General features: G+C 36.9%; 1 protein-coding gene across 1 annotated transcript; it reads right to left on the bottom strand.

Annotated features, from left to right (window-relative positions):
• Positions 1 to 581: 581 nt before the first annotated feature.
• LOC140235725 (uncharacterized) lies at positions 582 to 26,469 on the bottom strand. Its single transcript, XM_072315736.1, has 9 exons — positions 26,446 to 26,469; positions 24,461 to 24,638; positions 23,362 to 23,541; positions 22,788 to 23,063; positions 21,811 to 22,083; positions 21,089 to 21,352; positions 19,876 to 20,024; positions 1,321 to 1,405; positions 582 to 811 (listed from the first exon to the last, which is right to left on the bottom strand). The coding sequence occupies exons 1-9, from the start codon at positions 26,467 to 26,469 to the stop codon at positions 582 to 584; spliced, it is 1,659 nt and encodes a 552-aa protein (XP_072171837.1).
• Positions 26,470 to 26,694: the final 225 nt, after the last annotated feature.

The raw sequence follows: 26,694 nt of genomic DNA, 5'->3' as shown, positions 1-26,694 counted from the left end.
ATGAATCGCAAGGTATAGTTCTCTATTGACATTTTTATTTCGGCCTGGAAAGTTAAAAAAAAAAATTGATAAGAGATAAAAACCAAATACATTAAATACAAAAGCTCAGTATGTTCAATGTTTTTTTTTTTTAGTGGTAATGATGCAGTTCACTTTAATGAATTAATGCATGATTGAACATAAACATATACGTGTACCTATATTCAGTCAATTTTAGGTACAGTGAACATCTAAGAGAATGAACAAAATATTCTTCGCGAACATGAAGATATTCTTACGTAGTCTTACCAATATTTTGTACACTTAATTGCCTATCACGAAACAATAGTGATATCACAACACCGTCAAAGCGTCCTGAGATGTCAATAAAAATGCCAAATTGTCAACGATCTTACTTTTATGCGTTATGGCAGATGAAAAGGGCAGAAATGTTCCCGTTTAGGGAGACATTCTACCAAAAATTTACCTGGTAACACGCCACCTGCAGCAAATGAGGTGTACGTATTACGCAAGATAAATACACCCTTGTCTCACTTTTCGCAATGAGGTCGCATTTCATAACGAACCTAACTTTTTTCCGGTCAGCCTATATCATATGTATCTGTGGGTTGACTAGATCGCACGCTCCCCTGGTAACCCCATCCTTTGTCTCGTCTAGCCTGATTACTATTTGTGACCACGCCCTCAGTGATCTGGACGCCGTCCAAGAACCAGCTCGCTGTCTGTGACTCGAGCACTCCACTCTCAGTACACCGCGCAGTGACTTGGCGGTTAGCCGTCAGGGTACTCGGTACGGTGAAAGTCACGGCAGCTGTAAAATGAAATTAACACAAGGCCATTCATTTTTTAAAGTGAAGATTATCAATGTTTTATAATGACCATATTTACCTCAAGGAAAGCATCTATTTTTGTAGGTAGTTGTTGATCTGTTAAAATGTGTTAACATCAAGCCTACTTTCTTTCAGCGAGACTTCTTTGCAGCGAAGAGCCCAAAAACTACCCAATACAACAACTTAAGTTGTATTCATCGGTTTACTCATACTCGTTCTTTATTTCAAGATGGACAACAGTTTTCACGCAAATAATTGCTTTATCCCTTGTTCAGTATTATATATATATATCCTGCCTTAAATATCGCTAAAGTGTCTTTCTAAACCATTTGGACAAGAAAATGCTTCCAAACGAAAAGTAGCTTTGTTTAATGGTCATATACTATATAATTGTATATCGATACGAAAATTGTTTGAAGGCCCAAGCGTTAGAACAATGTATAATCCCATGAAAACTTATAATAAGAAGAAATGTAAGGGGGTTTCTTACCACAAGAATGCGCCAAGAGGAGTATGATTCCACCCGTGACTGTAACTTGTGCCATGTTGGTCCTCCAAGAGTCCAAGTTCGCCATCTGCAAGAAAATTAAAATAAAGATGTTAGAGTAAATATATATTTTATTTGTCGTTATTATGCGATATGAACGTTTAAATGAATATGCTACTTATCTGTGTCGGAATACAAACCAAAATGGAGAAAATAAATTCCTATGTCAAGGTCTTGAAAGTCAAGAATACCAGGTCGTCATTGCTATTATTGTAAACCACCTCTCCTATAAGAGGCAATATCAAATTCAATATCAAATTCAATATCAAATTCAAAATCAAATACACGTGGAGCGAAGTTCGTGTACTTCTTGAAGTGTTCCCACCATAATCACGAGTGAAGTCTGAATACGTGTAGCCGGCGATGACTTCTTGTTGATGCCGTAAGTTTGTGAGTCATTTATATTGTGACAAGATTCTCGTCGGGAGTGTGATCGTGCGGAAGTACGGGCAGTGCTGGTGGTCTAACAAAAATATCACTCCGCCTACAGTCAAGTGTCTTGTCGGTTTCTGAATAAAGAAGAGACAGGTTTACGAATATACCTTTATTTTTCTGTGCAGGTTTTGCGACAAGACTTATCTTTACAATCAAACAAGTTGTACTAGGTTGTCCATCTAAGAACAGTCCCCGAGCATGAAATTAGGAACAGGTTGAGCATACAATGTCCCATAATAAAGCACCTTAGGTGTTGAGAGTCTATATGGGATGTAAATAAATCGGTAGGCCGAGCTATCGGTATTAAGGTGGTCCATCTGCAGACTTTGCCGGCATATTGTAATATGTTTATACATAATTATGTGGTGATTAGGGAATAACGGTGGGTTTTGGGGGTTTTTTTTTCTACTCCGATTAACTAATTTTTCATTGCGTCACACTCATTCTACATCCATAAGATTAATTCAGACAATTCCATGAATTGTATTGTGACCGTCAATGTCAAACCCACAAAAAAAAAAAAAGTTGCATAGGTTGACTTTCCAATATAGGGTTGGCATTATGCATGTGGGTTAAATATTCCGCCGATTTGGAAGGTTTAGGTATTAAGCGATTCTTTTTTTCTCGCTCAACTGCAAGCAAATTTAAAGTACATTTTCCTTTTCTCTCTATAGTTGTGACTTCGTAATAAGGTTCATAGATTTGCCTTTGTTTGTTTGTAAAAAGAGAAAAATGAAATACGGAAACTATACTAGTATGGGTGATGATTCAAAAACATAAATGTGTCCCAGTATTAAAGAATATTCTTGAAAGTGGTCATGGTATCTCGCAGTGTAGGATTAAAAAATTCTAACTGCAAGTTTCTCAGAGTATCTCCGAGTATCTCCAAGTATGAGGATTGTACATGCCTACAGGAGATTACGACCGGCAACCAAATACTAATAACCGGAGGGCCAAACCCAAAAAAGTCGCTTACTTAACGAGTGAGTTGCACTCTCTCTACAAACTAAGTAGACCATGCTTATTTTCAAGTTTTTATTATAACAAACATTATTCCACTGGTCTACCTCAACAAATTTGTTGCGAAAGCCTCCAAATCCAAGATGGCGTCCAAGATGGCCGCCATATTTACTGAATTTGTTATTTGAAAGATAGAATTTGATTGAAACATCAGACTTCAACAAATTTGATGTCATATGAAAGAGAATAAAATTTTCTACAGGTTGATACCATTTTTGTGGGTTATTGTGATAACTGGATTGGGATTTTAAGGAGTTTTCAAGTTTGAGACATTATAACTCCTGAACCGAAAATGGTACTGACCCTTAATTTTCTCCAAATATCAATCATATGTCAAACAAAATTCTTGAAACGTTTCAAGATAATTCTTCAGTCTTTCTCTGATCTATGCTGAATCAAGCATTTTCATGATTTTCATTTTTTCAGAAAAATGTCAAAAAATGATTGTTTTTTTTTTCTTTAAAATCTCAATCCAGTTATCACAATAACCCACAAAAGTGGTATCAACTTGTAGAAAATTTTATTCTCTTTCATATGCTATTACATTTGTTGAAATCTGATGTTTCTATCGAATTCTATCATTTAAATAACAAATTCAGTAAATATGGAGGCCATCTTTGACGCCATCTTGGATTTGGAACCTTTCGCAACAAATTTTTTGAGGTAGACCAGTGGAATGTTGTTTGTTACAATAAAAACTTGAAAATAAGCATGGTCTACTTAGTTTGTAGAGAGAGTGCAACTCGACCTCTGTTTTTAGCTTTTGGCCCCCCGGTTATAAGGTGTAATAGAATATTGTCTAACTGATAGCGGTCATTGGATAAACACATTACGAAGTTTGTGTGGCAGGATGTGAGTCAAAACTTGACACTGTCACAGAGCCAAATATTAACAACTAGCTGCATTTAAAAGTAAGCAGTCCTCACGAAATTAAAAAAAAAAAAATATGTTGTTGTTGGTACCTCCAATAAACTACTTTCACCGAAAACAAACTTTCGAATCACCAAATAAGCTTGTAAATTTTGGTTGAAAAAGTGTGAATCTACATGGTGAATATGCTAATGAGCAAATCCTGGCGGAGAGTCAGACGTCATCGAAGCACAACTCTTCCCAGCCGTGTTCTGCTCGTTATCCGTACGCTCCCTAGTTACCCGGATGCATGAAGACATCGGTGGCTACTATTGTTTCTAGTTGTTGTTGTGTGTGTGTGTGTGTGTGTGTGTGCGTGTGTGTGTGTGTGTGCGTGTGTGTGTGTGTGTGTGTGTGTGTGTACATGTAAGTATTGTGTATTATATTCGCACAGTACACGTGTGGACGGTACAACTACGTGTAGATCTACGGTAGACGTTTAACCCCCGTACGGTTTGCCCTTCACACTCTTCCAGTCTATCACAAGCGCAGCTGCAGCCCCTGTCGCCGCTCATGCATGTTCTAGTACGTACAGATTGTAGTTAGAAACGGTTCTACACAGCTACTGGCCTGCTAGTACACTATAGGGGCGACCGCATTCAGCGTCGTCTGGTCAGGCTATCTTACATCAGTAGTTTTGCTCGAATCGTGCAGAAAATTTCCCAGGAAAATCCTTTTTTCCGTCCCAGACCCACAAAAGTATCGTGAAAGGTGCGCTGTATAGCTGGGAAATCTCGGTACAACGATGCCGAACATAAGAAACTTAGGGCCTACAAAATCTCGATATCGTGTTGTGACCTACCTGTGCGTGGACCATTTGTTTGAGAAGCGATGTTTTTACGTGGACCGGCAGGCTGTGGCCCTCGGTTATAAACCGAGAAAACTCCTGAAGCCAGATGCAATCCCGACCATTTGCTCACATGAGTTATAAAACAGAAACACCTCGAGCATCGACTTCGAAGAGAACCGAGGGAAAAAAGCGAAGAGAGGTAAGGAAAGTGACTAGATCTAGCTATGTTTCATTTACCGTGGGGCTGCAGCCGGGGTTGGACTGCAGTACAGTGCCACTGAGCTAGCTGCTGCCAGTGCCGACTGGACATGCACGGCAAAGTGGAGCGAAATCATATCCCTACGACCCCCTGTGTTTACCCTTCCGGGCTCACGCCATAGTTTTTTTGTCGAGGAAAGGCCATATCCGACTACTTACAGAAATATTGAGATACAAACAATATTTTCTTTGAAGAATTCGACCCTCTCATGCACAGGTTATCTTCGGCAAAATCAGCTAGACGGAGTACTGTGTACATGAGTATGGTAAGAATTCGCGCGCGAGAGTGGTTTCTACGCTAAGAAGTATGCAACATGGACGGAAGCTAGAAAAGGACCGTGCCTATTTGATGTCAAGTTCATGGTATATTTGGTATAAAAATATATATAAATTTATGTTAACAATATTAATTTTTCATGAATTATATATATATAAGCTTTAAATATTTTGTTTCAAATAATAAAACCACAAACTTTCGCATTATATGATAAAATTGCAACTAATCATTTCAACACTTAAATTGGTTTTTAGGGGCACGGCTGTCAACTTGGTGAGTAGGGCATGCACTACGTAGCAACTTTTTGCCGGCTCTTACACGATCGCTTGCAGGAATTATTTTTCAAAAATCGCGTACGGAGACAGTTTTTCATTTACACGCGTATAAACTGGTGAAAGGTTATGTTTTTTTACTCTTCTTAATTATCATTACAGGGAAAATCTCAGGACTGCTTCCCTTTAAGATAGTAAAATATATGTATTGCTTGAAAAGTATTCATAGACAATTAAGACATGTTGTAAGAGTGACAGGCTCAAAAATCTGTTGCTCTTATATTGCTACAGACTCTTTAAGAATTGGAAAGTAAGCTTTGAAAACAAATGGGGACGATAATTTATCGTAGTAATCTTCAAATGCAAACTAAGCATCTCGATTAAATGCTCATTTCCGCAAGATATTACAAATAATTGGCATACAAAAGTTTTCATGAGTTCCTCCTTTGCCATGATAATTTTCAAGGCTTTGATATGAAGGAAAGAATTTGATGGTAAAACGGATACCATCATCAGCAACACATCTCTCTCTCGCTCTCTCTTTCTCTCGCTCTATATATAATATATTCATATAATATGCATAACATAATATTGTATACTATATAGTTGTTATGTATATATGTATTCATAAATAGCCGTCTCTGTGTTTTGCACACACTTATGTAACTATACATAATGAAGCCAGCATTGCACACCTTTCTTTTATCACTTCATGACATTATACAAAGTTCCATAAACACTCATAACATTCTAAACACTTACCCAATCGTGTACAGCTCTACTCTTAATAGATATTGGATGGCTTGATTACCACATCGACAGTAATACTGTGTCTCAATTCATTGTTATATTAACACTGCTGGAAAGAACACAGTGTCCCACAGTGGGAAGCACTGATTATGAAACACAGTGTGAAATCTCTTCACACTGTCAAATTCGAGCATTTCAACAACGTGAACACATTGTGAATCATCAATTTACAGTGTTAAATCATCTTCACACTGTTAAATTCGATTGTTTTCACGTAGTCGGCTATGTGAACACATTGTGAACACATTGTTAACACATTGTGAGACACAGCACTCTTTCTAGCAACATAAGCTAGTTGTTTCATGTTGTTGACATTTATTTCCTGAATCCAAACACACCATCACTGCTCCTCTGGTGGCAAATAACAATTCTTAAAGGTGCAAGAGATATAAAGCTTTGTAATCATCACAGTCATCATCGGTCTATGGCAGGGAAGCTCGCCTCGATAGCAAATTCGCATGTAATTTGATGCTTATGCTGTTCTAGCACTTTAATAGTCGTGATGAGTATGTTATGCTCTCGGTTGACTTTTGCCCACAAACCGATTCTTTGTCACACAATGTTCCCACGATTGAATTAGTGGGAATGTGCGATATAATCATGTAAAGACATTGAAAGATGTCATGTACACCCCATCACCTATCACCCCTCACACACACACACACACACACACACACACACACACACACACTGTTTTTTTTTATTCCTTACTATGCCGTGAATTTATCAAAATGAATACATTATGAAAATTATTTTCATTTTGCACAATTCTGACGCCATGCCCACTTGCAGTCACGTCTTGTCAGAGCAAAGGATCCAATCCTGTCCTCAATCGTACACTTTGGTCGCAACACTATACAATTTTAAGTTCAATTAGTCAATAGAGTGCGCTCCCGTTATGACGAATACAGTTAAAACGAAATGTCGTTTCCGAAACGAAAATTCAGGTTCCGAAATTATGATTTTCTTTGATATCTTCACACATTTCCTTTTTAAGACCGTAACGAAATGTTCATGAAATGTTGGAATTCAACCTTTTATTGAATCTTCCTTCCTACAAGACACATTTTTCTTTTCAGAAGGATTATTTGACAATACAACGTCAAATCTGAAAAAATCTCCCTATTTCAAGGTTATCATGATTGGTTTCGTTATAGTTTGGCAGTGAATGGCCGTATCCAATGTCCCTTTAGAAGCCATTTCCCATTTTGCTACACTATACACTGACCAGTGGATACAAGTTACATCCTGGACTATCCAATTTCAGATGCTTGGAAAATAACCTCACGAACACTAACCTATAGAGCTATACTTCCTTATTATTGTTTAATGATAGAGTCCAGTCTTTCCTGTTATCGTACGCTTAATTCTAAAAATAACATTAAACATGACACCGCTTTCATTTGTCAACATATCAATCTGATATGAATGTCACATTTACTTTGTTTTCATACACTTCGGTTACATCAGGTATAAGATATACACAGTCTGACAGTGCGGTATCACTCTGTCCATCAGACAAGTATCGCTGGGTCGATTTCTTTGCGCATGTGCATTATGATCTGAATTCCTAATAAACGAAATAGATTTAATGCACATATTTCGGGTTTTAACAGGTTTTTCTTTTTCCTTTTATTGAATGGAATGTTTGACACCCATGGTGTTAGTGTCTTAGATATTGAATATTCCACTTTATATTTCGTTTGTAAAATGACAAGTGAATTTCTTTTTCAAAACGTATACATCACGACATGTTGCCGAAACATATTTAAGGAAATATTTTTCCTTTGCTTTCTGAAAGAGGCAAGTCAAAACTGCTTTCATTTAGCTAGGAAAGTGAAATGTTGAGTTTTCTTTCTATTTCCTTTATACGTTGTAATAGTACATGAGGAAAATAACTACCACACATAGAGTTAAATTTGATATACCAGGTATTTTTTATATGTATCTATTTCTGCAATTTCATGACACACGTAATATACAAGTATATTTTTCTTTTGTACCAATCATATGTTTTTAAAAGAAGAATAAACAGACTTGGTGAATACAACATATTGCCAAATATAACATACAAATTACACGTTTCATTGATAAAATGATTTAAAGATACTATCTAAGAAGGGCAATTGTAAAAAAAAAAAAAAAAAAAAGTTGTATCCTATAAGCTTGCCCTTGTTAGTGGAAACAGCCAAGGTGACCATAAATGATGTTTATCCAGGTTGAGTACTGGGAATGAACGCAGCGTATATGAACGAAAATAAATATTCATACGGACAGAACGGGAAAGTATAAGAGAATATATAAAAAGCTTAGAGGCATAATTTACAATTTGCAGATGAAACAGAAACCCAGCTATAGCTGTTTAAAATAGTTCTAAAATGTGAGTTAGGGATAGAAACAACCAATGTAAAAATTTGCATCAGTATAATCGATGTTAGATATTGTTAAATATACAAAATGTGAACAATAGTTACAATTAAAATGTTTCCAGACTAAACCGTCGACAGTAACGTTACGGTTTACTGAGAAAAATACTTATATCTCCTAATATTCTAGGCGTTATCACAAAAATTTTATATGGTAGGATGTTTTGCTATGCAACAGACTTACACTTATGCATCAAATGTAATATCTTGAACATTTGTTAAATCATTGCTAACAAAGGTAATCAGGACCTTGAAGTTATATGTTTTACGTATTATCATAGAATGTCCCAGGGTTATGATCGGCCATGGGACTCGTAATAAGAAAGAAGAAAAAACATGACAAATTAATAATGTTATTGACACAAGTTAAGCCTTATAAAATTTTTGCATGAGATGTGGATTGACGATTTTTTTTTTAAATAATTAAGCAGCTTTCACTATTTCAGCATGAAAATAATCAATCCATTTTACTCTACGATTCACAATAAGTCACGTTAAATTATACAATTTATCGCAGCACAACAGACCTTTTTATTTCTGGTTAGCTCGCTTCCATGAAGATGATGGAGTAAAACTGAGACAAGATCAAGATCGAGTAGTTAGATTGAGGAAGAGAAAACTGGGAAATTTTCAGACATTTGCTGTGACAAGAAAGTATAGCAATGTCGGGAAGCAGCTAAGGGATGACTTGAAGCCAGGCTACGACCCCATAGCCTCATTGTTATCACTAAGTGTTTGTGTGCATTCCACCTATGTGGTATAGCTCAATGCAGCTTGAGTATCGAAATCACATGTTGTTTTCACAGTTCATAAGTACTAAATTGTTGTCCTAGAAGTCATTCTTTTCTATCTTCAGATATTAGCAATGTCTATACCATATTTCATAAATAGATTAGCATTCCTAGAATGGAAAACTTTAAGCAATGTCAAATGTACTAGAATATCTAGGAAAACGGCTACTTTTTCCATGAAACAAAAACCTGAAAACTATTTAACTAACTAAAGAATTGGACGAACGGTATGCACAGTTGGTGGCACATGGGATCTTAGTGACTTTCATAAATTCATATCTTTACGAGTGCACCAAAGTAGTCATTCAGTAGAGGTAATCTTAATTTACGTTTGGAAATATACAAAGAATGCACTCTTAGCTATCTAATTGGGGAATCATTCCACTGCTTAGTTCCAGCAAGCATGGCTCTATTTTTAGCGAAAACTGTTCAAGTAGGTGGAAATCTAGTCCGACGAGTGTTATATGTATCAACCATTTTTTTCTTTAGAACATATTTTAAAATACTGATGGTAAGTTATTCATGGACGATAGGTATACATAAAGTATAAAGTGGACAGTAGGCAATGGTGGTATTAAATATTTCATACGAGTCAACATACTAATTTACAACTCCGAACTTGAAAGCTGCCGTTATTGCATTCAGTTCAATTCAATTCAATTCAATTTTATTTCCATTTCCATTGAATAAACAGAAAAAATATATACAATACATTTACAGAACAAATTTATAACAATTTCAAAGAAAACGTACAAGAGGTCACGAGTAACAACAGAATTTTGTTTCTAAGGTATATACCTAATACAAAGATTAGAATGGAAATGGAGGGTCCCACTTAAAAAGCAAAGCTTGTAGGGTATGGGACCCTCTAAAAATACGTACACAAAGTCAAAGAAACCAATGTCAACTGACATGAAATTAACTTGGGAAGGGAAAAAAAAAAAGAACAAAAAAAGGGGGAAATGAGACTATGGTACAACACGCGCCATCGTGGACACAAGCATACTGTACTTCATTATGAAAATGCAATAACAAAACAATACAACGCTTCCTGGTTTGAAATTGCGATTGATTGGGTGCATATGCCGGTATGAATGCATAGGAACGGATATAAAAAGAAAAGAGAAAGAGAATAGACTCACTGTTACTGGTACACTAAAAGAAATATCTGAGGTAAACTTATGTTAGACAGATTGTTTTCCTTAAAAGATGATTTCTGTGTGATAACTTAATACTTGTAAAAACAAACAAACAAACAAACAAACGACTTGATTGAGAGAATGAAACCGAACCTAATTTGGTTGTATATCATAAGATTTCAACAGAAAAAATTTTAATTTGTTTTTAAAAGAATTCAAAGTTTGTGCTGTTATTATGTCGTTGGGAAGTGAGTTCCAATACTTAGGTCCCTCGTAGATGAAGGTTTGCTGAGCCAGCAAGGTCCTAAAAAATGGTAAATGAAATTCGTTCGATTGCCTTGTAGGATAATTATGAACAGATTGATTTTTTGAAAACATTGATTCAAATATATATGGAAGATTATTTTTATTGTAATTATACATAAATTGTCCTAAATTGAACAAATACAAATCTTTAATTTTAAATATTTTATTTTCAAAAAATAACGGATCAGTATGAGACAAATATGCAGTGTGACATATAATGCGCAGTGACTTCTTTTGTAGCAGAAGTAATTTATCCAAAAGAGTTTGATATGTATTTCCCCATACAAGAATACCGTAATTCAAATAAGGCAATATGAGGGATGAATATAATGTAAGCAGGGACGACAAAGGAAGACAAAATTTAATCTTGTTGATTATACCGATGTTTCGAGAAATAATCTTACATATACTATCAATATGAAATTTCCATGAAAGCTTATTATCAACTGTTATTCCCAGAAATTTGATATAAGAAACATTTTCCAGCGGTGTGCCATCAAAAATAATATCAGCAGGTAGTGCCTCAATGGAGTTGCTGAAAAGCATATATTTTGTTTTTTGAAGATTGAGAGATAATTTATTAGCTTTGAGAGATAATTTATTAGCTTAAATTGCTGGCCAATACTAAATTGAACTTGCTCGCTGGTTTTTGTGACTGTACTATTAAGATGTAATTAAAGTGCAAAGTCTCTTGAGAAGGATTACGTGGTGGATGGTAGTTTTGACGGATCGGCAGCTGTAAAGCCTGGTTGACCCCATGTCATCACAACTCACATAAAAAAAGGTAACTATTTGATCAATTATAAATTTACAAATGCGATATCGTTGTGCATAATCTGGGTCATCTAGCGATCGCTGGGGCAGGTAGTGTCTGCATTCCCTGTGCCCAATCTTCAGGTACCTGCCACCTGGTTGAGAATTAGCACAGAAAGAGAAATATAACAAAAGATGTATGCACTTTGACACAATCGTCGTGTTAGCAACGACAATTTTGTTTATTATTTCGTTTTTGTTTTTCTTTTATCGTAAGAAAGTTTTCCACAAATGCTAAGCACATCGATCAGTCATGCTTACTTTTGATTGTGAAGTCTAGTCTGTGATAGATAGCTGCAAAGAAAAACAGATTTAAAAATGTTAATTACAGCCAAATTATCATGTTTATTGCAACAAGTCAAGCGATAATAATCACTGATACGCCAGCAAGGTAAATACATAAATTCGATAACATTCAGCTTTCTATTACCCCACGAATTAAGTAGAGTGGGACTGCATGAAATGATAACAAGTTTATTCTAATCGTTATAAAGTTGTATAACGACTGATGACGACAGACTTTGTTTCATTTCTTAATTTCTTAATTTCTTCCAAAAAGATGACTCTCTAATCAAGAAATATTTATGCATATAGTTCAGAAACATAATGATCTACAATCACCTCGGTGGGAGTAGACAGTTGTTTTCGCCTGATGACTGCAGCAACACACACCGCCACTGATAAGATGATGACGATAATCGACAATGCTGCAGTGGTGGATTCCTGGTGCAACACTCCTTCTATCCCAGTTTCCATCTCTGGACAAAACTAATCTGAAGAGAGACGATAAGGTTGGTCATAAAATAACTGCAGGGTCAACATCCTCTATAATGATGAGCAAAATATACGAATTTAAGTTGATGACGAGTTAAGGTTAACATTTCCAATGTAGATTATGTGGGTTTGTTTGTTTGCTTGTTTTTATGACAGGGATGGGAGTCAGCGACTCATACTCACATCATTTTCTCTACAGGTCTACTTGTGAATGAGTAATATCAGAAAACCGACAGACACCCTCAGTATACTGTCATTACTCCACATTGTCTCTGTCTCGTGACCGATTTTTTAGCTCTAAACTCACCATGGGTGTATGCAAGGGGGGGGGGTCGGGAGGGTCGTACGACCCCCCCCCCCCAAATTTTCAAAAGGTCCACTTTTTGTAAAAGACATTTTTGTTTTTTGAGGGCTTTTTACCCTATATACAACAGGAAAAAAAGTGACCAGGTGGTGTTCCAGCAAATTGTCAAAAACCTCGTAAATTTCGTAACTTTTAATATGCCATACCATGCCATACCATGCCATTCCATACCATGCCATACCATACCATGCCATACCATGCCATACCATGCCATACCATACCATAATATGCCATACCATGCCATGTAACTTTTAATATGCCATACCTTATTTCTAAGCCGCACTGCCATGCCGAAAAAGTCACTTTTGTATGCACCAAATGGCCCCATTTTAAAATATAAAATTCAAAAACTCCCTACCGTGGCAGGGGGGACACCACCCTCCCACACCCTCCCCCCGCTCGGTCGCTCCGCTCCCTCGCAAAGGTAAAGGTCCAAAAATTTTGATTACGACCCCCCCAGAAAAAATCCTGGATACACCCCTGCTCACTGACATTGGATAAGGACAGGACAGATTGTTAATTAGAGCAATTGGGAAAGACGAAGGACATAATAGGCATCTATAAGATGTAAACACACAAAGCAGTTTTTTTTTTCATATTTCCATTGTTTCCTGAAAGAACCATCAAAGAAAACCAAAAAGAGGAAAGAGAAAAAAAAGCCTTTTACGTAGAATTCTGAGCTAGTTAAAATATAGACAAAAAAACAAACAAACAAGCATAACGATTGTGAAAATCTGGTATTTACTCATTTGTTTATTTATTCATTGATCTATTAATTCATTTGGAAAAATTTTACATTGATCGTGTAAGAAAAATGTAAAGTGTAGAAGTGCATTAAAACAATGTTGTTGGTTTTTTTTTCTTCGATGAAAAACTTCCAAATAGAGATTAGTCAGATATATTGGGACTTCAGACAGGTGCATAATTGCATTTGAAAAAAGAAAGAAATATAGAACGGAACCTCCACAATGATATCTTTACGAATATTGAATCAATGCAAATACAATTTCATCATAAGAAACTATAATTAATTAAATACATCTTACAGAAAACCCTATCCAGTTTGCTTCAGTTGTGGTCAAAAAAAAATGATGAGTTTTGAGGAGCATGTCAAGAATCCCTTCCCTCCATGTTCTGTCCATTATTTTCGCACATTATGCAGTTTCATGAGCATCCAAGTGCTAAACTTGGGAGAATTAGACCAATGACATGCTTTACAACGATCCACATTTCTCTGTGACCACTTACAGTAACCAAATTGAATGGGGTTTTCTGCAAAGTATTGCTAAGATGTTCTATTCTTAGACCATGAAATAGCATTTAAACAGTTTAAACATATTGCAATGTATCGATGCGAAAATCCAATTGGTTTTTTTTTCTTTTTGAGAGGGGGGGACATACTGTATGGTAAGTTGTGAGATTATGACACCCACTCACGATCAGTTGCAACTGTTCAAGAAGAATGTAATGAAATTCGCCAAACTTTGCAAATTCATATTACAGCTTTCTAAGTTATTAACCGATTCTGATGAAATTTTCTACATTGTGCCTATAGAATTTTAGCTGATCTGCAATCCTGCTTCAAACCCAAACTATACGCAGTTAGGTAAACGCTTTCTCGCCTCAGTAGCGGTGATACTATAGAAGTTAAATTTGAGTCATATTGGTGAAGATCACCATTCCAAACAACATAGAGTTGATCTTATTTGTGATAGGGCCTATTCTGTGGATAAAGGCTGCAACCTTTTCTTCATTAAATGTATAAATCAAAGGTCATTACCTTCTGGACAAATCAGATCGAGTGAAATACTCCAGCTGTGTACGTTGCTTCCGTTACACATGACATTTATGCACTTTTTGACGAAGTCAGTAGCTCATCGTCGATCACGATTTCGAAAAAGTCGAAAGTGTCTTCCGGGTCAGTATGACCCATGATCGTCAGTTTGTTTTCACTCACTTGATCGTGCGTCACGATGGAAATGATTTCATGTAGATCTGTTGTAACTAAAATGGGAAAAATCATTGTGATACAAAATTATATCGGTAATGTGTCCTAAAATATTAGACGTGGATTGTGACTACTGCGCACTTTCAAATTCTGGGTCACTTGTATCACATGAAAGTCAGGTTAATGGCGCCATTTTCTGTGTGACCCAGATGATTAGAGCCTGCGCAGATTCAAGCATTACGTTTTCAAGACTCTTTTTTTTTATGCCATACTTTAGTTCATTTGGCGACTACCGAAAAGGTAAAATTGCAAATAGTTTAAATGAACCTTTCCACTAGATGCAGCGATGACCCAGAATGACGTGCCATTGTTCTATTCCTTTATTTTTTTCCTAAGGTCGTTGATTATAGTGATGATGATGATGATGATGATGATGATGATGATGATGATACAAACAAGAGTGTTTCAGTGCTTACCAAATCCTGTCTGACAGTAGATCTTTCAACCGATGTAGAGCCATCTCCATTTTGGCCGATGCAAGTCACATTAGAACACTTGTTTGGACGAAGTGGTATGATAAAGGAAGGGACTTCTGACGACGAAACTATCTCCTGGTCTACCTTTATGATGAATGTGTGGATGGGAGGGTAAGGCTGATCACGTGGTTTCAGTTGACACGTAACCAAAATGTTTCCTTCAGGATGGTTGGTGTCCAGTTGTTCATGAAGTCTGATTGACAGGGCGCCTGTTGCAGGTACATATATCCATGGTGACGAATCAAGTGAAGGTTTTATGAGATACATGTATTGGTATCATAATAATAGCAAAGTTCTTTAGCCAATACCTGCACTAGAACGTAAAAAATTATATCAACGTCATCACTAATTTCCATGGCTTTCTTTACGAGTTCCTACAATCAGAAAAAGACTAAATTGCCTTTCAAATAGAAGATTCATACTGTAGGAATCACTTCTGTCAAAAGATAAAATCGATTTTAAATTTCATTACCACAAGGCGTCCATAGACTTACAGTTGAAATCAACTATATAATCAATTCTAACTCTTCATAAAACAGGGCCCTGTCTTATTAATTCATGGACACAATTCAATGCTCTTCTCTGCACACACAAACACACAAACACCACTACTTAAACATGGACAACACTTAAAATAAACACATGTACACTCACACGCACACTCACACTCACACACAATCAAAGCATCTGCCGTTAATATTATGAACATAATTATTATGGACAACAGTTGAAAAAGATGAAAATAATTTAAGTTTTGGACAGTAGATGGACGCTGTCGTTGTATTTCTCAGTCCGTTGCTTGCTTTACACGACACGTCCACATACCAGCGGGGAAGAGGAGAAAGACGAGTTTCAGGTGAAGACGATCTCGACAGCACGACGCCACCAACGGTTATCCCATACAGTGTGATGGGTGGAGATGATTGGTCGTGAGGAGTCAACGGTTATCTCACACGTACATTGTGATTGGTGGAGAAGATTGGTCGTGAGGAGTCAACGGTTATCTCATACATTGCGATGGGTGGAGATGGTTGGTTGTAACATATTATCTTTAATAATTAATTCTAATCATCACGGTTAGACATAATGTTCATGATCATGTTTTCGGGGTGTAATTATGATTACTTCGTAAGGTATGAGCTTGACACAGATTTCTTATTTTAAAGCAGATGTTAAGAGAGCTTAAATAAAGGGCGCCACCTCTGTGGAGAGAGCTCTAGAGGTGAGCGGCATGATGGCGAAGACAGCCTGAAGATGGACGCCTGTTATAATGTGTGATTTGTGAGGTTCGATCCCGGTACCGTGGTGGACAACGACGTCGCCACACAAATTACCATTACGGAACCAGGCCATACCCCTTTTTTCATAATCTTATGTCATATCATAGTGCCTGCAAACACCCGAAAGGTACTTGGTTCAGTCTACATTGTACGTGTACGTGATTATACCGACTTGACATTTTAAATTGTGATCCAGCGCAAGTATCAACTTCGTAGTTACAACAGTGTTTGTTTGCTCTTTATGTGTTTGTTTGTTTGTTTGTTTGTTGGTTGGTTGGTTGGTTTTTCACGTTTTCAGAGATTCAACATTTATTTCTTGTATTACCATTTGGTACAAAGAGCAGTGAATGTCTCATTATGTGTACTTTTTGCAAGGACAAAGAGAGAATCTGCTGAATTCAGAGTACTTGTAGTAGACGACCTTGGTAGACATGCTCGTGAAATTTGTCTGATTCATCACCGTTATTATCATAGACAGTAAGGGAAAGAAGAAATAGCGTACAGACATGATAGGTTGCTTGACTTTTTGGCAATTAAGGACCTGCTAAAAGGCAGACAGTTTATTAACTGCTCGGGAGATGATTTTTCAAAATTTCAAATTAATGAAATGTTTTTTACAAAGTTAATTCCAATAATCGTAATAATGTGTATGGATATGTGTTATGTATGCAATGTATTCTGAATGTTTGTTTTTCACTTTATTGCTTTCGCCTCCTGAATATTCGCTCTTTTGGGGGTGTTTCATAGAACTGTTCGTAAAGTTACGAACGACTTACGAGCGACTGGTGATCAGTTCTTGTGCTGAATTATTGAAATTCTGATAAGTATAGCACTTCAGAACTGATCACCAGTCGCTCGTAAGTTGTTCGTAACTTTACGAACAACTCTATGAAACAGGGCCCAGGTCTCCTTCTTTGTTTCACTCTCACTCTCTCACTATATCTCCCTCTCCCTCTGAGCCTTGGCCATATTAGCATCCTCTCACACACATTGTTTCTTTCTTTCTCTCAAATATGATGGTGCGTTAGATATGTTCGTCTTTGTGTCTGTAAAATATCTACAGTACACTCCCGTTGTAACGAACACGGTTATAACGACATTCCGGTTACAACGAAACAATAATTCAGGCCGAAACATTATCCACTCTATGTTTTTTGATTGTTTAATTGTTCGGTTAAAACGAAATTCCGATATAACTAAAGAAGATTGCCGGTTCAGAGTACTTCGTTAAAACGGGAGTCCACTGTACACATGTATTGCATTTCTCCATCACCTCGGATTATCACGTTTAATAACTTTGTGAACCTTTACATTTCACAGCTGTGTAGATTTAATTCTCACAATGCACAATGCACTCTCATATTTCTCTTTTCTTAACGCACTCTTTCCTCTCAATCACGATCTTCTTCATGGAACAATGGGGAGGGGGTATTACACTGACAGTCTCACCTCTAATATCCTCACACAGTACTTCAAAATACATGAAAGTGGTGGAAGTCTCTTGTGCGAATAAACCTGTTTTATTCTCTTGATGATTGGCGTTTATGACAGTGCAATCACGTGTTTTTATGCCATGATTTTATCGCAGCAAGAGATAGATAGATAGATGATTTTATATGTTAAAAAACAACATTACGATAATAAAGTAGAAATATACGTAATTTTGCAATATTATTTGAACATTGAGAGAAAGATATTATTCAGAGGGGTGAAGGTTCAGACTGGAGTTTCTTCACTTTGTCTCCCGCTACAAATTAAATTTGTTAAGATCATTTGAACATTACCTGCTTTAAGGATTAGTCAGTAATAAGTCATGCGGCAAAACAAAATCAACACAAGAAGCAATCGTTTTGGTGCTTGAATATCCGATGATATGATGCTAAGCGCAACTAGACGTATAACGGAGAAAAAAATAGAACCGACCCAATAAAATTGTTTATTACCATCTCGAGATAACAAAAGTCAGATCAGAAAGTTCCAAAGTGATAACCTTGACAGGTGGTCATGTTCCAAGTCTTATTCAGTTAATATCATCCTAGATTACCGAATTAATGCATGTTCCATACAATATATCGCGGTTGCATAATATTAATGGGAAAAGGTAAAATATTTGTGAATATCTACGATTTAGCGCTCGAAAAGACAACAATTTGCAGTTCTGAGAAAAAAGTTCGAACAATCTAGAACTCGTTGCAGATGCAAGGATATTGCAAGAACAGGGATTGTGTGGTGATTTTTTTTTTTTTTTGACATATTGGAATCAAATGGGAGAATTGAAATGGAAAATCACAAGAATATTTTGTAGCGTTGCACTTTAATTGCCATCAAACCCTTACAACATCTAATGACAGATCTGATCAAGGAAAATAAATCTGACTACACTGTTATGACTATTACAAAAATTATCGCGACTTTTTCTTTTCTTTTCTTTTTTTTTTAGCTCGCACTGGATATGATGAATAACTTGCAAAAACGTTGGGCATGAATTCGACAATTTGGTGATTGCTTTAATGTCTGACAATTCTGGGCGGAGAGAAAAGAAAACATAAGTCAAGAAACCGCACACTCGTGCATATTTTGAACATAATTATGATCAAGTAGGATTGTCATATAGCGTATAGTCCATTGCAGTGACACAGTTATGATCTAATCTATCTCTCCGGTTATCCTAGGGTCACATTAATGTATATTCGAGGCGAAAATGAACCATCTTCTCAAAAGAAAAATGAGTATTCCGTAAGTCCAGGATGAATCCGTTTACTGGTCGAAACTCGGCACCTGAAAAGAAAAAAATTGATCACCAATCAATTTCAGTTTGGAATGTACCTCATCTTGTCTATAAAGTCGTTACTATACCATTATATAGGTGCAAGCTGATGTGTAATATCAAAGTTAGTTAAAGCACTACACTGAATGCACTACACTGCATAGCGAATTACAATTGACAATGTTCGCTACTGGGGTAAGACCCCACGGCTCGCCTCCCTTTAGCCGTTACTTTCTGAGGGGGTCGCGTTCACAGAAACTTTTAAATGTTAACAAACCGATATTAAGTCAAGATCTATATGACAAAGCAGGCATTGTTAATCTACCCTTCGATTCAAACACACAAACACAAACACACACACACACACCCACACACACGCACAAACACAAACACACACACATACACACAAACGCAAACACAAAAATGTACATGATATTTGCTTGATGGTACACACTCGTAAAGAAAGGAAGAAAGAAGGTACTGCAAGTTCATGAAAATCACTTTTGTCACTTTTTTTTTTGGTGAAGTGCAAGTTAAAGGGTGTTGGTGCTTTCTTGTAGCATTGTAGTCTGATCATAAGTACCTGGTCTGGGGGGAAGAATGCTCTTCTTCTGTTGACGTAAGCGACGCAGACGATTACGGAAAGGAAGAACACGACCACAAGAAGAGCGTAAGTTGTCGACGATCGTTGAAGAGCTCCTTGACGCTGAAATTCTGCTATTATTTCCACAGCTTTTAACAGTTTATGAAAGACAAATGGTCACAAGTCCCAAAGATAGCATTAAACATGATTTTGTAATATGCTAGGTTGAAGATTCACAATCGCAGGCAAAACGTGCGGGTTCATTTGCTTAATTAACTTGAGGGTAATAATAGCAAAAATAGGATAATGATATCTTATGAAAAAGATCAATTATGTTTAATTCATTCAACATTTTACTGTTTCAAAGGAAACTTCATGTTTATCAACAACAAAATGAAAAATCTTAGTGAAACAAATTTTTCATATGGAGAGGAATCTTCTTTTCCGTTACATCTATCGTCTCTACTTTTTAACTTTCATGAAAAAATTGTAACTTCATTTAATATGGTATCGTATATGATTTTTCACTCACTTCCATTTTTCAGAGAGCAAGCGTACATCTATCTAGAACGCTATAGAAGGCTACCTTCGCGCAGAAACAGAACAACGTTAAGCGCATGGAAGGCTGGAAGGTAGTTTTAGTCTGTGAATAATTTTGTGGGCTGCTAATCATTACCCAATGTCTTTTCATTGAAAATGCTTTATTCATGCCTGTTCATAAGTGTGTGTGTATGTGACTATGGTAGCGGGTTTGTCATAACATTTTGTTTATGGATGTCTCAGTTAAAAGAAAGATACTCAAAATATTCAAAATAGTGGGAAAGTCACTTTTTAGACTAGCACAAATTTATGTTGTTATGCTTTCATTTGAATTACCAGCTTTGCAGTTCGTATGTTGTGCTTTTTTTTTCTTCCAGAAAGCATAGTTCAAAAATAAAAAGAAAGAGAGAACAGTGTCGATGAAAATCAGGATATTCAGATACCATCGGATCCAATAATAATTTTTCTTTGACATTTAATAGGATGGCACTACACTTAAATGATGACCTCCATAACTACTGTATTCCCACCTCAGATTGTAAAGAACATATTATAAAGATAACAATGAGAGGACCATTTACAAAAATCATGATACTCGTAAATCGAAATATGAAACAGATAGCTGAATACCATTCTTCCTTAAGCATGCTTTCAGGGTTATGTCAAGGCTTACCTGACGGGCAGAAGGTCTTGGTTGCAGTGGTGGAACCAAAATCGTTCCATCCCGTACAGGTGACTTCAGTGCCCCCGTCGGCCCGAGGGGTGAAGGCAGTCGACGGCGAGCGGGAGGATGAGAGAGTGACGTTATCGGCTGTGATGAGGAAGGTATGGATACCTGGTGTCGGCTGGTACTCCTCGTCGATATGACAGACCACTGTGTAGATTTTTCCGTTGTTCTCTCCCACGCGCTCGTTGAACTGAACATCGATTATGTCATCTATTTATTCAATATAGGTAAAAGATAGGTGGCAACCACGTAATTCGAAGGAGAGAACATTATAAAACACTTCTAAAACAGTTAGAAAGACAGGACAAGACACAGGTGTGAGATCTATTTGCTCAGGGATTTAGATGCATTACTACACTTCAGAGGACGTTCCTTCAAATGTTTGTGAAATCTGCCTATCACGTGCAGGTCACACGTGCTGAGACTAACTCCTGTCATAATATGGAGATAGCAACTTGTTATAGCTATGATTTCATAGTATATTCTTACAATACCGCTTTTTAGATACAAACAAACAAACAAGCAATCAATCGACCCATCATGGAAAAGCCAAGCTACAAATTAAATTCACCTGTATTTGTGTATTATCCTGAATGTCTTAAGTAGACAGCAGTAGAAACAATAAAGGACTCCAGAGAAACATCTAATTTAGGAAATTCTTTATTTACCTTTGAAACAGTATAAATCCGTAGAGCGCGTTGAGCCATGTCTATTCCTTCCTTCACAGATGATGTTGATACACTTGTTGGGACGAGATTCCACAATCGCAGACGGGACACTTGACGATGAAATCGTGTCACCATCAACGGAGATCTCATATGAGTCGATTGGAGGTGTGGGTTGGTCACGTGGATCGATATGACACGTGATCTCAAGGTTAACCTCGCTCGCGACTATCTGCTCTTCAATCTGCAGAGTTATGATGTCTTCCCCGGGAGGATCTTAATTTGATATCATGAAAAAAATATCAAACAAATATTATGTAGTATCATTCATATTCATTAGCCGTAACCTTACTTTGTAAACATGGGGAATTACATTCGAAAACATCTCGCATTCCTTTAAAAAAAAAAAAAAAAAAAAACTTTCCGAAGTTTGTTTGTTTTTCCAGTTCCTATACATTTTAATACTTCTATGTTACATTATTTATACGGGAATAAAAGGGATAATCTACACATCTTACTCTTGCAAAGTTAAGAATGGCTGAAGTATCGGGAACCCATACAAGCATCTTAATATTTTGTATATTCGTTTGTTTCGTTTAAAGGATACAAAAAAAAATCATTAATGGGAAAGTATTCTCACTGAATACAATATATGGGACGCTGTGGAAGAACAGTCATATTCTGAAGATATGGCTGAACGGGCAATCCCCCGTTTCTTCATACTGTACGTATACGCAATGTATATGCAAAATGTGTATAATTTTATTTGAAAACGGAAGTAAAAACAATAACATCAACAACAGCTAATGTCGATTAACGTAATTAAGACACTAAATAATGCTAATGAAGCTTTGAGAATATTACATGGGGTTCATTTATATTCTCAGTAGGCCTATTTGTATTATTTTCCCCTTCTGCTTAAAGCAATAGTCAATTCTAGATCCCGGTCAATAACAAAAGACCTGATTCACAAAAGTTACCTGTTGGACAAAATTCATTCACTGTAGATGTCGAACCAAGTTCATTCATTCCAATACACGTGACGTTCGTGCAACCTGGAGGGCTTGGCGATACCGTGAACGATGACGAGCTCGAGTTTGACACTGTCACACTTCCAACTTGAATCTCGTACCTTTCGAGAGCAGGGTAGGGTTGGTCGATGTCGTTCACGTGACAAGAAATGGTGACAATACCTCCACCACTGTCATCCACATTTTCGTCGAACTCGATGTCAATGATACGGTCACGTGGTGGATCTGCCAACAAATCACGGAGAGCATTTTAAAGGAACCTGTAAAAGGTCAATCATTATGAAGCAGAGCATTCATTTGACGTCATATCAGAAATAACAGTCTGCAAAAGAAAGCCAAAAATGCATGATAAATATCCGGTGTTGTCATGTCTGAACTAAAAAGATCATACGTTTATCATATCCCTTTCTTCACACATGCATGCCTATCTATTAATATTTCCATACACATGACGCATATGAATATGTTATGATGTGTGATATGGCTTGAAATTACACTATCAAAAAGGAAAAAATAGGCTTACTTTTTGGACAGTAGGTTTCAACTGATGATGCCGATCCATTGTCATTTTCGCCAATACACGTAAAATTCGTGCATCTCTCTGGTCGAGGCGACAGGGTGACTGAGTTGGAGGTCGACACGTTTTGACGATCTCTCTTGATGACGTACCGGTTGATGGGCGGGAACGGTCGAGTATGGGAAGCTATATCACAGGATATAGTCAAATTAACGTGACCTCCCACCTCACTGAAATTTCCCGACTCTTGGAACTCAACCTGTAGAGCATCAGTTGCCGGAGGCGCCGTACAAAGATTCAGAAACATCAAAGCTAAACCACAGAGCTGAAAAGGTATTTGATATTTGAAGTCAAAGAATCCAAGCTGCTGAATGACGCATATTGTGTTTCTGGTTTTACCACTATCTAAGTTATGACGTTCTATCTATAGTGATGTGAAATGGAAGGTTTTCATAACCTAACAATATGGCTATAGAGCTGTGAGTTAGCTCAATTTTGAATCATTGTCCTCTCTACTAAGAGGCAAAACGCTCTGCCCCTCGGATAGGACATAAAATGGAGTTTCGTGTGTGAGAGAGTCACAACTCATGCACATTTTATGATCCCACTTCATTCATTCATCGCAAAGAGCAGAGTGTACAAGCCAGTGAAGTGGTCCCGCCTCATATCCAAATCGACCCCATGGAAGACCAGCTATTGCAGTTGAATATGGGCTATCCAGCCATCTTCTTATGATGGAAAATTGGAACAACACAAACAAACAAAACTGTATTCAAGCCGCTGATTAGCAAAGAACCTTTACTCATGTTATCATACCTCTAGGGCAGTAGATTGATGTAATCGATGTCTGTCCCATCAGGTCGTTCCTTCCTTCACACGAAGACCAGTTATTGCAGTTGAATATGGGCTATCCAGCCATTATCGTTTGTTGAGAATGAGAAGGGTTTTAAGTCTTCTCGAACACTATGGGTTTTGTGGTCACTTAACGCCCTTATCATTCTCAACCGACGTTCTTATGATGGAAAATTGGAACATCACAAACAAACAAAACTGTATTCAAGCCGCTGATTAGCAAAGAACCTTTACTCATGACATGTTATCATACCTCTAGGGCAGTAGATTGATGTAATCGATGTCTGTCCCAGGTCGTTCCTTCCTTCACATGACAGTTCGATACACCAACGAGGCCGTGGAGAAAGGTGAGTGGTAGGAGAAGATGACTGGGAGAGTGTGACGCCATCAGCTTTGATGACGTATGAATTGATGGCTGGATGTGGCTGGTGCTGTGGGATCACGTGACATTCAATATCCAAGGAGGATCCCTGATCACGTGTCTTGATAGTTATCACGTCATCTGCCGGACCATCTGCGAATTGTTTGATATTAGAAACTGTCGTTAATTTCATTTGTTTTAATTGTGGCTACACGAATACAATAAACAAATGAAAATAATAAACACTGAAATATTTTAATAATTACTTTATTTCAATACGTCCCTCTAGACATGCTAGAGAGGCGTTGATATGGAGGATATATGTTTTAAGTGATCCTTTTTGCTTTGAGACAATATTGATAATGATAGAGAGAAAAATGATGTGTTGCTGTTGCTTATATCCGTTGTAATAAGACCAGAGACCCGTTGCATAAAAGTTACTATTATGGTAACTTTGCCATCCAGTGGTAACTACCATGGCAACAATACTCAACAGCCAATCAAAATCAAGAATTTCATGGAAGTTACCATTGGATGGTAAAGTTACCATAATAGTAACTTTTATGCAACGGGCACTTGAACATTCAACTGAACGGCGTGACCCAATGGGCGGCACTGTGGTATCTAAGCCTTTTCACTCTTATACAGAGGTCCCGAGTTCGAGTTAATGCTAAATGCTTATTCTTGAGCCAGGAGTGAAATGGTCATCTGGAAATAATAATAATGACAACACTTTGTGGAAGGACAGCGTTAAACACTAAAGTGGCCACCCTGGGTTTACAATTTCATTTTAAGCAGTGCTAGATAGAGACAACACTTGAATGAATGAAGTTTAAGTGCTCGAAATATAGAAAGCAAAATTTCATTAGTCAAATGTCCACATCAATTGAATGGATTATTTTATACAACTGCAGTTTTAAGAATTATCTTTCGTTTCTGAAGTAATGTTTAAACACGCATCACTGATTAAAATATATCTATGCATGTTCAGACTGCTTTGCAGACATGACAGAACTGCCGTTTGCCAGGATTTCACAAACTCTGCAACAATCATCGGAGAAACCTGCACATGCCTAATGTTGAATGCCGTGTTAATAACCCACTAAATGAAATCTGGCAGTGGTGCAATGCTGGTTCCTCAAAATAAGGTAAAATTGAGTCCACTCTTGCTTGTGAGGTGTCAAAATTACTTTTGGGTTAATAACCATGTAAACGATGTTTTTCATCAAGTAAGATATGATAGATGATTAGCGATCGGACAAACGTATTTTCTGTGTAGGCCTTAAATATGCAAAAAAATACTTTACAAAAACAGAAACGCAAGTGCATGTCTCGTTCTCTCAGAAAGGGGTGAACTCAAATTCCAAATATACTGTGTTTATTTTGTGGACATTTTTCATTTCATTTTCATAGACATTGGATAAGGCAAGTTATATACGGTGTCGGCGCTCAAAATCGACACAAATGCAATGAATTATCTTTAAACATTGGTTCAAAATGCAATAAATTATCTTTAAACATTGATAAAACTAACTTCATATATTTTAAAAATGTTCATCCTTCTGATAATGAATGTAATTTACATATTGATAGGTTACCCCTTGTAGAAAACAAGTTTACTAAATTCATTGGTGTAACTATTGATGCCAATCTTACCTGGAATGAACATGTAAACAATATAAGTAATATTATATCGAGAAATAACTATATTGTTCAGACTTAAAGATCTTTTGATAGAAAAGTCTCTTTTTATTTTAAATAATGCACTGATTTTACCATACATCACATACTGCAAATTGGTATGGCCGGGCATAAGACAAAAATTCGATCAGTTCACCTTCTCCAAAAAGGAGCACTCCGCATTTGCACCAACTCACATTGTCTTGCAAACTCTGAACCATTATTCTCTAAATTGAAAACCCTGAATATAAACGACATTCATACATTACAATGCGCAATATTAATGTACAAAATGATACACATCCAACACCCTCCTTTCCTCGTTCCACAACCTATTCACTGTGAACTCCAGTGTCCATACACGCTTTCCCAACTCGATATTCCAAAGATTATCATAAAGATATACCTTCACAATCCCAAACCAATGATAGCTCTCATGTCAATTA

This window comes from Diadema setosum, chromosome 12 (genome assembly GCF_964275005.1).
Source record: "Diadema setosum chromosome 12, eeDiaSeto1, whole genome shotgun sequence".
NCBI lineage: Eukaryota > Metazoa > Echinodermata > Echinoidea > Diadematoida > Diadematidae > Diadema > Diadema setosum.
Note: the sequence above shows the minus strand (reverse complement) of the source record. Positions and strands in the feature narration are given on the sequence as shown.